Source organism: Prionailurus viverrinus, chromosome D4 (assembly GCF_022837055.1).
Source record: "Prionailurus viverrinus isolate Anna chromosome D4, UM_Priviv_1.0, whole genome shotgun sequence".
Taxonomy (NCBI): domain Eukaryota; kingdom Metazoa; phylum Chordata; class Mammalia; order Carnivora; family Felidae; genus Prionailurus; species Prionailurus viverrinus.
Window position 1 is genome coordinate 37,794,064 of NC_062573.1, and position 11,756 is coordinate 37,805,819.

The 11,756-nt window shown below is 37.5% G+C and overlaps 1 protein-coding gene across 5 annotated transcripts in view; it reads left to right on the plus strand.

Moving 5' to 3' along the window:
* Positions 1 to 11,546, plus strand: part of PLAA (phospholipase A2 activating protein) — a 42,037-nt gene extending 30,491 nt beyond the window's left edge. For 2 of the 5 annotated variants that reach the window (XM_047830571.1, XM_047830568.1), the window contains exons 10-14: positions 2,100 to 2,171; positions 5,789 to 5,857; positions 7,393 to 7,494; positions 9,086 to 9,250; positions 10,802 to 11,546. In XM_047830571.1, the coding sequence (XP_047686527.1) occupies positions 2,100 to 2,171; positions 5,789 to 5,857; positions 7,393 to 7,494; positions 9,086 to 9,250; positions 10,802 to 11,367 (974 nt within the window). In that variant the 3' untranslated portion in view covers positions 11,368 to 11,546. Of the gene's footprint in view, positions 1 to 2,099; positions 2,172 to 5,788; positions 5,858 to 7,392; positions 7,495 to 9,085; positions 9,251 to 10,086; positions 10,167 to 10,801 lie in introns of all 5 variants that reach the window. The other 3 variants (XM_047830573.1, XM_047830569.1, XM_047830570.1) reach the window with 3 other exon arrangements.
* Positions 11,547 to 11,756: the final 210 nt, after the last annotated feature.

Genomic DNA, 11,756 nt, shown 5'->3' on the forward strand with positions numbered 1-11,756 from the left:
TTTGTTTGTTTATTTTTATTTTTGAGAGAGAAAGAGCATGAGCAGGGGAGAGGCAAGAGAGAGAGAAGGAGACACAGAATCCAAAGCAGCCTCCAGGCTCTGAGCTGTCAGCACAGCCTGACATGGGGATTGAACCCATGGACCACAAGATCATGATCTGAGCTGAAGTTGGATGCTTAACCAACTGAGCCACCCAGGCACCCCTATTTATTTATTTTTGAAAGAGAGAGTAAGCAAGGTAGGGACAGAGAAAGCGAGAGAGACAGAATCCCAAACAGGCTCCATGGTGTCAGTACAGAGCCTGACGTGGGGCTCGAACTCACAAACCATGAGATCGTGATCTGAGCTGAAACCAAAGTCAGTCACCTAACCGACTGACCCACCTAGGCGCCGCTGAACTGTGGGTAGTTTTAGTTTACATGTGATTTGTATTCCACATGTTGATTTTTAAGTCGGTCGTTCATAACATATTATACAGTATCTAAAATGTTATAAATGATATTAGGTTCTCAGACCAGTCCATAAATGATAATCCTAGTAGTATTAGTCTGAGTCCTGATTCATAGGAAATGGATTATAATACTAATTGTACTCACCTTAGTTTTGGGTCCCAGGAACTGAGACCATGGTACAGGAGACAATAAAATGCTTCCTTTTTTCTTAGGTACAAGGGCCAGCTCTAAATAAAATTCTGAAATTAGCACTTTATTGTTAATGTTTTTGTGTTGTCATTTTTCATGTGCTAGTGCTCTTGTTTTATAAAGATTCCATATCCCTTCCTGCACTAAGACCTTATGTAGATCTTTTTTTCTTCTTCTTTCACATACTTCATGCTCCTAAACTATCTCCTCTCCTTCTCGTTCTTTTGCCCAGTCACCTAATAAAGCGAATGTCAACCTGCATGTTGACTTAAACAGAATTATCAGACTGACTTGCTACTGAATCTAAATAATGTAACCCCTCCCAGTAGTTGCACTTGACAGGAAAAAAAAAACCTGTGTTTATTGTCTGGGTATTCTGTTGGTGGAATTTCAGACTGTAGTACAAAAGACTGAACACATAATTATAGTCCTGTGTAAGCTGTTTTGTGGAGCAGAAGGCAGAAATTAGAGCAGCTGGCTCCATTTGGAAATCTTAATAACTGTGGCTTTTTTTGCTCTTCTGAAACTATAAGCATCTTTTTATATATATCTTTCACATATATCTTTTTGTAGATGCCTCTGATTAGTTTCCTAGAGATACTAACAAAACATACACTCACACACACCACACATTTGTAAAAGTGTAAGTGGAAATCTCTTTCCTTTGTGTCACTCATCACCTTTCAATTCTCTTCTCCAGTAGGTTGTAAGCTTCAGTGGATACAAGCAATCTTATTCTCTGCTGGATCTGCGCTATTTGACACAAGAGTTAATGAACTCAGGGGTTCTTTAAAAGATTACCATTTGATGACTGTGGTTCTGTTAGCAACAGGAACAGTGGGAATTCTAGTGAATTTGTATAGAAACAGCAACTGATTATATGTGTATATTATTTAGGTTAGAGACCACCTGTAATTTCTCCTTTTATATTTGAATTTTTAGTGATTTTAATATTTAAGTGCACAAGCTAAGATATAATACAGCAATAAAGACAAAACTTGGAGAATCACTGAAATGTTAATTTCTTAGTAGTCTTTTCCTACTGTAAGGCTTCTAATTTGTTATTCTGTCATGTGATGGCTTTGCTCTTTTGTTTTTTCTCCAAGCTTAGAGTCCTCTAATGTAAGCACTGTGCCGTTTTTGAGATTCAAAATTCTGGCTTGGGGAGCCTGAGTGGCTCAGTCGATTAAGCGTCCGACTTCAGCTCAGGTCATGATCTCACAGTTTATGAGTTCGAGCCCCGCATTGGGCTCTGTGCTAACAGCTCAGAGCCTTTATGAAGCCTTCTTCGGATTCTGCATCTCTCTGTCTCTGTCTCTGTCTCTGTCTCTCTCTCTCTCTCTCTCTGCCCCTCCCCTGCTCACACTCTGTCTCTCTCAAAAATGAATAAACGTTAAAAAATTTTTTTCTTTTTTAAATTCTGTCATACTTCAGCTTTTCCTTTGTTTGCACGCACAGGTGGTGGTCGGTATGTTCCAGGGTCTTCATCAGGATCTGCTAACACGCTGCCTGCGGCAGATCCTTTTACAGGTGGGATGCAGTTTCAATAAGTACATCTTTTTTCACTTACTGTGTAACATTTTGCATTGTATGGCTTTACATTTTGGAGATATCATCCAATTATTAATAATCCCCTTATCTATATTTCTAATTTTGATGGATCTCCTTTTCTTTAACTTCTAATTTTTGCCTTTTCCTGGAGTATTTTGTAGTTTTCCTCATGACTTTTAAATAGCATATTATTAGAACTCATCGTTTTCTCCAGTGGTCCTTCCTGCAAGGAGAGCAAGAGTCAGTAAGGGCATAGGTTTTAGAGTCAGATAGACCTTGGTTCAAAATCTGGCTCTACCACTTACTTGCTATGAGAAGTTGGCAAGTTGCTTAACCTGTCTGAGCCTATTTTTTTTATCTGTGAAATTAGATAATAGGGGAACCCACCAACCAAGACACAGCATGATTGCTATTACTGGCGAGATCCTACCGATCACAAGCCAAGAAGGAGCCATGTGAGTCCCTGATATTGGATGGAGCGGTGCAGTCAAGAAGTCTGTCTGGGCATATTTTGCCTTAGCAAATGAAGGAGACAGTCCATCCAGCTACCCAGGATTAGTCTTCTAATCTGTTATTAATGGCCTTCGTGATGCCCTGGAAGTGTTGGTGTATCTCTTCAAAGTGACTTTATTTACCAAGGTATGCATGCCTCAGCATCAACACTACTGGGAAAATAATTGCCAAACTTGGACTTAAGTGCAGCTGAAGAAGTCTCTGTTTTCAGAACAGCTTTTGATATATTTTATGAAGCTGTGGTTGGATCTTCAGCCAGAGTTCCTGGACAATAGACCAAATTTGGGAAGAGATCCTTGGCATTTATGGTATCCACTGGCCTTGCCAAGATACAGTCCTGTCTAAACCATAAATTGGAGCAGCACACAACCTTTGGTCACTGTCATGAATTTGTGAATCGCTGTCAGTGAGCTTCTTCTCTCCAGTGAATGAATTGGTGGCCCAGTTGCACGTAGCTGCACCCTGTGCATTGATAACCAGTATACTGCACTAACCACCTATCAAGATCAAGCTAAATGTTGTGATGGCACAGTGGCTGTTAAGGAAATCTTTGATGACATAATGCAATTTGAAAAAGTAGTAACGATCTGAAGCGTAGATAAGATGATGACTTATTCAGACATAGTGATGCCCTAAAACTTAGAACATCATAGTTCCCGGATCTCATTAGCAGCTTTTTCTTGGAACAGAAAGAACATACCAAGCTTCGAACAATACCAACAAAATCAAGAGAATTCCTGGGGCCATCATAGCTGGAGTATGTCTCACTGTTGCATAATGTCAGTAACTCAGAAGATGCAGTGATTATGGAAATATGCAAGATAGCATACTAAACATCCAGGAGAATTATGGAATTAGGATAACTGAACCACACTATTATAAAAAATAGATAACCATATTGAGATGTTAGGGAAATGAAATGGTATGGTACATGTAAAGTGTTTAGCAGAATGCCTGGACTGTATTTAAGCCCTCGGTAGATTTTAGTATACATTCCTCCAATTTTACCAGTAGCAGTGGGGCCAAGAGTTTTCCCCATCTAGCTTATGACTTAAGGTCAGTCTTGATTCTCTTTTTTTTTTTTCCCCTTATTTATGTGGTTCCCAAACTTCTAATGTCAATTAGAATCATCTGGGATGCTTGTTTAAATTATCAAAAGGTCCTTCACACAGAGATATTCTGATATACTAGATTGGTGAGGAGGTGAAAAATACTCATGCCCTGATCCCTCACCCATGGATTCTGATTAAATGTTCTTTGCTGTGGTTTGCTATTAAGTAATTTCAAAAGCTCCCTGTCAGTTTCTACAGTGAAGCCAGTTTGGAGAACCACTAGGCTGCTATGGGTGGAACCTGAAAATCTACATATTGAATAGGTGACTCCTTCAGGTTGTTGGAGAACCACATTTAGAAAAGTGTAGGATTGGGATGCCTGGGTGGCTCAGTTAAGCGTCTAACTCGTGATTTTGGCTCAGGTCATGATCTCAGGGTCATGAAATTTAGCCCTGTGTTGGGCTCCACAGTGGATGTGGAGTCTGCTTGAGATTCTCTCACTCTCCCTCTACCCCTGCCCCCTACTTGCATACTCACTCTCTCTCTCTCTCTAAAAATAAATGAATAATAATAATAACAAGTGTAGATTTACTTTGCCTCATAATTAATGCCTTGGGCAAGTTATTTAGCCTTTTTGTAAAATATTGTTAATAATAATAGTACCTAATTAATATTTAAATGCATATATAAACATAAGATGCTTAGCGTGCTAGCTAGCATATTAGTAAAAACTCAAAGCCTCTTATTCTGTGTTCTTCATTATTTTAATTAATCTATTTACATCTGCAGTTTTTGTTTTTCATTTTTTGTTTTGTTTGCTTTTCTGTATGTATTACACCCATTGTACCAACTCCTAGATATTAAATTCGGAGGGGTTAGAACAGTAGCTTATCTTTATTCATCCTATAAAGGCTGACCCAGGACTCTGAACATCTTCAAATCCTGCTGATTCTTTCTCTACATTTGTTTCTCATGTTCCTTTCTTTGTATTTTCAATGAGACATCCACAAGTAGGATCTCAGATGTGCGACAGAGCTATTTTCATACCATCTCTAAATCTTATACAATCTGTTTTTTGCTTATGTGCTAGTTAATCCTCTGTCTCTATTTCAGTAGGATGGTGTTCACATTTATTTTTTTTTCTTATTTTTGTTTTTTTAAGATTTTCTTTTTGAGTAATCTCTACATCCAATGTGGGGCTCAAATTTACAACCCAAGATCAAGAGTTGCATGCTCTACCAACTGAGCCAGCCAGGTGCCCCACATTCACATTTCATTATGGAAACCTTGTAATTTCTTCTCTCCAATCCACTAATGCCTTTTCACTTCATTAGCTTCTGTAATTATAATGTATAAGGCATCTAATGCTTACTTTGTAACTTGAGAATTTTAAGTCTCACAATTATTGGCACCAACTATATGTCAGGTACTGTTCTCAACATTTTTCTGTATTAAATTTACAGCCCATTTATTATACATATAAAGATACCATTCTGGGGTGCCTGGGTAGCTCAGTCGGCTAAGAGTCGGACTTTGGCTCAGGTCATGATCTCATGGTCCATGAGTTCAAGCCCTGCATCGGGCTCTGTGCTGACAGCTCAGAGTGTGGAGCCTGCTTCAAATTCTGTGTCTCCCTCTCTGCCCCTCCCCCACGCAAGCTCTGTCTCTCTTTCTCTCAAAAAAATAAACATTAAAAAATTTAAAAAGAAAGTGGCGCCTGGGTGGCTCAATTGGTTGAGCGTCCGACTTCAGCTCAGGTCATGATCTCACAGTCTGTGAGTTCGAGCCCCGCATCAGGCTCTGTGCTGACAGCTCAGAGCCTGGAGCCTGCTTCAGATTCTGTGTCTCCCTCTCTCTCTGATCCTCCCCCGTTCATGCTCTCTCTCTCTCAAAAATAAATAAGCATTAAAAAAGATGCCATTCTAAGGTGTGACTCCTAATGACAGTAAGTTATCGTGTGTAGAGAGCAACATTTTGAACTTTATAATTTGCAGTTACCTTTGCTTACTAGATGTATTAATTGCATTTTAGGCAGTGGTCGTTATGTGCCAGGGTCTGCCAGTATGGGGACTACCATGGCTGGAGCTGATCCATTTACAGGTACATACTTTTCATTTCCTTTTCTTCTTCCCTTTTGTTGCTAGAGAACTTTTCATATAGTAGATCAAGACCAAACTTCTTGACCTGGCTTTTAGAGCGTTCTCAGAATTGTGTCATAGTGCATATTTAACTCACATAGGAAACTTTAAAAAAGTACTTCAACCTCATCCCCAGAGATGTTCACTTGGTCTGTTACTGCTGTGCGTTGGGGCCTTGGCAAGGGTAGTTTTTATAATCTTATGTGATTCTAATGTGTGGCCAGGATTGAAAACTGCTATTCTGCTTATAGGTCGGGTTTTCTCACTACCCTTACAAAAACTGAGCTTTTTCCTGTCTCTCCTTTGTTTGTTCTTAATGCATTGAGAATTTTAGTCACTATGCTAAATATTATTCTGCTTAACAGGACTTACAAAACAAATCTGATTTTGTGATTTAGGCCTATGCTTAGGCTATGCTATCTCCTAAGCAATTAATTTTTCTTTTTATTCTTAGTATCTAGCCCAGAGTCTGACACATCTTACTTGTTCATCATTGTTGAATATAGGCAGACCTGCTTTCCTTTGTAAGGGCTGCTAGTAAAATGCAGAACTAAACTGTAAACCTCTTGCAAGTTTGACAGCTCTCTTTGACATATATTTTCCCCTACTTGTTTTTTTCTACAAGAGAATAATATATGTATGACACATATGTTCTTGACCATAATAAAATGTATACTTATAAACCCGGCACTCTACTTAAGAACTAACTTGGTATATGATTTTTGTAAACTATTTTTTCATTGCAAAAGTAACACTGGCTGGTAGTTTTGAAGTAGATCATAGTGGACGAGAATGCTTCAATTCAGATCTCAATTTCACTGCTTTCTACCTGTTTTACTATAAGCCAATTACTCTGTTTCTGTGCCTCTGTTTTTTCTCATTTGTAAAGTTGAAGTAATATCTACCTCTTGGAGTTGTTAAGAGCTTAAAATGACAATATATGTAAATCACTTTATACAGAATAAATGCTTAGTAATTGTCAGCTGTACATATTGCATTATAAAAGAGTCTAAAGTTAACAGTGCTGGGTGGCTCAGTTAAGTGTCCGACTCTTGATTTCGGCTCAGGTCATGATCCCAGGGTATGGGATCGAGCCCCGTGTTGGGCTCCATGTTGAGCGTGGAGCCTGCTTGAGATTCTGTCTCTTTCCCCCTCTGCTCTTCTTTGCGCATGCTCTCTCTCTCTTTAAAAAAAAAAAAAAATTAATTAAATTAAAAAAAACTTTTAAAGTATGAGAGATGTAGAGAATATGAAATGGAGAGGCTTTGTTTTACATTTAAGCTCCCATTCCAGAAACTAAAATTTATTATATCAACAAATATAAATAGTATATAAAATCTTACGATTTTTCTTTCTTTTTTCTGAAGTGCTTGTTTTATTGCATGCACTGAATAGTTATGTATCTCAATAATTGTAAAAATAAAGTCATAGAGTTAGAAAAAAATCTCATTTTTGATTATTCTTTATGCTTTTCATCATCGTTTGTTCTGTGAATAGGCAATAGTGCCTACCGATCAGCTGCATCTAAGACGGTGAATATTTATTTCCCTAAAAAAGAGGCTGTCACTTTTGACCAGGCAAACCCTACACAAATATTAGGTAAGTGCATTTTAATTAAAAAGTTTTTTCACATATCCATAGACTTCTGTGTAGTGCAGTCAAGGCTGTTCTCCTCACATGAGCTAGGAACTGGGTGCTTACGTGACAGAGACTTCTGTTATTACACCACTGTGTCTACTACAAATACGCAGTCTCATAATGGACGCTTAATACTTGCAAGATGCCTGATATAAATATGAGGTTAATGCTTTATGATGCTTTTATTGATAAAAAAAAAAACTAAAGGGGAAATCTAAATCCCATCCCCTAAGCTCTTAATGTTTTCAGGAAAAGAAAATAATGAAAATGAATGAGTAAAGCACTTAAAAATAAAGATTATGCCTTTAAAAAATTAGTGGCCTTTAGAAATAATAAAAGGCTGTTCAGATTGCCCATTAAAAATGAAACTGCCAGCTGACTTTGATAGCTTTTTCTGTTAACTCATTTCTCTCAAAATAAAATGGCAGGTGGCTTTGGACTAAATACTACTAGCTCTGTTTGCCATTACTACCTCATGAGAATTAATTGAGATAAGATAACATATACATCTCAGTATAAGATATGGGTGTTTTGATCAGAATTAACTTTCATACTGTCTGTATAAAAATCATTAGTAAGTACTTTCTTACTTATTTTGAACAATTCACATTCTCTTCCTTTTGCATCCCTTAAATAAACTTTGTTTTCAATATTCTGTTAGTGTTAAAATTTTTAATGCCAAAGGAAAGTGAAAGAGGTCAAGTTTCCAGTTATGATTGATAAAAATCTGTAAATTTGGACAATTTAAGCTTTTTGTGATGGGAACTTTGATCTTTTTTATTCTTTATAAGATTTTTGATGGGATGCCTGGTTGGCTCCGTTGGTAGAACATGAGACTCTTGATCTCATGGTGATGAGTTCAAGCCCTTTGTTGGGAATAGAAATTACCGAAAAAGAAAAAAAAAAAAAAGATTCTTGAGGAAGCAGTGTTGGATGACTCAAAGTAGCATTAGTGATGACAAGGATGCTAATATTGAAGATGCAGGTAAAGGGCTTAAAAAAATTGTTTCATGAAATGTAAATATGGTGACAAAAGGCAGTATTTGCATTAAAGAGGTTTTTAAAGTAATGTCAAATATGCATATGGAACTAAGTCAATAAATTAAATATTATACACAGACATTTAACTCTTCAGTTATTTCATTGACAATCATAGAAGTAAAATAAGTTGGCCAAAAGTTGTTATAAATTTTTCTTTGAGAATATAGAGGATTGACTTATAGTTGGTTATAAGGATGATACTGCTTTGAAAGCCAAAATGATTACAAGTATCTACTTTAAAACTCACTTGAAGCAGAAAGCCTCATAAGATCTTAGAAAATAATAAGTAAAATAAAAATCACCACAGTAACCTTTCATTTTTCTATAATGGGCTCAACTTAAAAATACTCCCAGGCCTTACCCTTCTTTGACGGTCTTTGATAATTGCCATGAAAAGTCTCACCTCCCCATGGTGTGTGGTAGAATTCTCTTATAGAAAATTTTGGCACTTTTGTATTACATCTTGCTAATTACAGTTAGAGAATTTTCAAAGTCTGGGTTTGTGTTCTAGGTAAACTGAAGGAACTTAATGGAGCTGCCTCTGAAGAGAAGAAGTTAACGGAGGATGACTTGATACTTCTTGAAAAGATACTGTCTCTAATATGTAATAATTCTTCAGAAAAACCCACAGCCCAGCAACTTCAGATTCTGTGGAAAGCTATTTACTGGCCTGAAGGTATGGAAACGGTCTTTAAAATGTAATTAGAGGGGTGCCTGGGTGGCTCAGTCAGTTAAGCCTCCAACTTTGGCTCAGCTCATGATCTCACGGTCCGTGGGTTCGAGACCTGCATCGGGCTCTGTGCTGACAGCTCAGAGCCTACAGCCTGACTAAGATGCTGTGTCTCCCTCTCTCTCTGTTCCTCCCCCGCTCACGCTCTGTCTCCGTCTCTCAAAAATGAACAAAAAAGCACTAAAAACATTTTTTTTAATGTAATTAGAAAACAAAGTATGTCTGTTCATTTCTGTCAGTATTACTGGTGTTTCCAGATTGAGTAAAAGTTACCCTGGGTACTTGTTATTCACATTGTGAGAAACTTCACAAAAAGGACTCACCACACCCCTGTAATTCATAGTCTTGATTTGTCACATGCCTTATGAGAATCTGAAAGGAACGGCATGTACTGTGGCATGTACCATTTCGTATACTATTTCAGAGCATCTGTGGATCCCGGCAAGCCATCCAAGAGATGTTTTGTGACCTATTAACCCCAGGCTACAAACCTTTGCTATAATTTTGTTTTAACTCACTTAATACCTTTTAAATTCCAAAAGTGTCCTCTCCCTTATTATTTTTTCATGCTGTTGATTAGAGAAGAAAAATAATTTGTCCCACAAAATATCCATATTTTGGATTTGGGGTTCACTTAATGTGTTCTATCTCTATAGTTCCTGCTAGACATAATTAGATCCTGGTTCAATAGATTTTTTTTTTAAGTGAATATCCTTTATAAATGATGCCACATACTATCTTTATATCATAGGGCATATAATTTCTGGATTCCTTATTTTTAGTGATGTTAAGAAGATTATTGAGTGGCTACATTCAGATGGTGTCTGCCCAGTCTTTTGAATGTAAAGCTCTCCACCAATCTGTAAGCATACTATTAGCATTTGTCAACTGGAATTCTGTAAAAAGCTTTTCTTCTTAAACTCTTTGGTCTTGTAGGATTTTTTAAAGCATCCTACATTACACGATTCATTCCACAAGGATATATTGAGTACTCCATATGTGTCAGGCTGTTTGATAGCCCATTTAAATTATTTTTTAAATTTTTTTTTTTTCAACGTTTATTTTTTATTTTTGGGACAGAGAGAGACAGAGCATGAACGGGGGAGGGGCAGAGAGAGAGGGAGACACAGAATCGGAAACAAGCTCCAGGCTCCGAGCCATCAGCCCAGAGCCCGACGCGGGGCTCGAACTCACGGACCACGAGATCGTGACCTGGCTGAAGTCGGACGCTCAACCGACTGCGCCACCCAGGCGCCCCCATTTAAATTATTTTTAAAGTGTACGTGATCTCATAGCAATAAATCCAGTCCCTATAAAAATGAAAAATCAGTTAACACAAGTTTTAGAAATATATATATATTACATAAAGCACGCACATGGCTTTTAACATTTTCTAAAATGAGCATGTGTTAATGAAATAAGATTCTGAAAATTGAGTAACAATCATAGGAATTTTCTGGGGTTTTATAAACATTAATGAATTTTTCTTTTTAACAGATATTGTCTTTCCTGCACTTGACATTCTTCGGTTGTCAATTAAACATCCCAGCGTGAACGAGAACTTCTGCAACGAAAAGGAAGGGGCTCAGTTCAGCAGTCATCTTATCAGTCTTCTGAACCCTAAAGGAAAGCCGGCAAACCAGCTGCTTGCTCTGAGGACTTTTTGCAATTGTTTTGTTGGCCAGGCAGGACAAAAGCTCATGATGTCCCAAAGGGAATCTCTAATGTCACATGCAATAGAACTGAAATCAGGGAGCAATAAGAACATTCACATTGCTCTGGCTACATTGACCCTGAACTATTCTGTTTGTTTTCATAAAGACCATAACATTGAAGGGAAAGCTCAGTGCTTGTCAGTAATTAGCACAGTCTTGGAAGTTGTACAAGACCTCGAAGCCACTTTTAGACTCCTTGTGGCTCTTGGGACACTTATCAGTGACGATTTAAATGCTGTACAGTTAGCCAAGTCTTTAGGTGTTGATTCTCAAATAAAAAAGTATGCCTCAGTATCAGAACCAGCTAAAGTAAGTGAATGCTGTAGACTTATCCTAAATTTACTGTAACAATGGGGACGGGAACTGAGATTTTAAATTGATTAGTGGTTTTTTCCCTCATGTTTTACATGACTGATTACAGATGTTAAAAAAAAAAAAAGGATGCTGTGGAATAAGTAAAATTTCAGATCTTGTAAAGTGGGGGAGGGTAAGAGGAGACAAAGAAGAAATAAAATTTTTGCACTGATGAACTGTGAGATTTTCCTGTGTGATGTGGGTAAGTTTTCAGGAGTTTAGAAACAAATTAAGAATGAGCTAAAATCAACAACAATGCAACTATTACAGTGGCATAATGTACATACCTCTGCTGCATGAAAGAAGATAAGAGCTTTTATTTATATAATTTACTCTTGCTACTTATATAATACCCCCAAAATGTTTTACTTGTTGGTGATTGT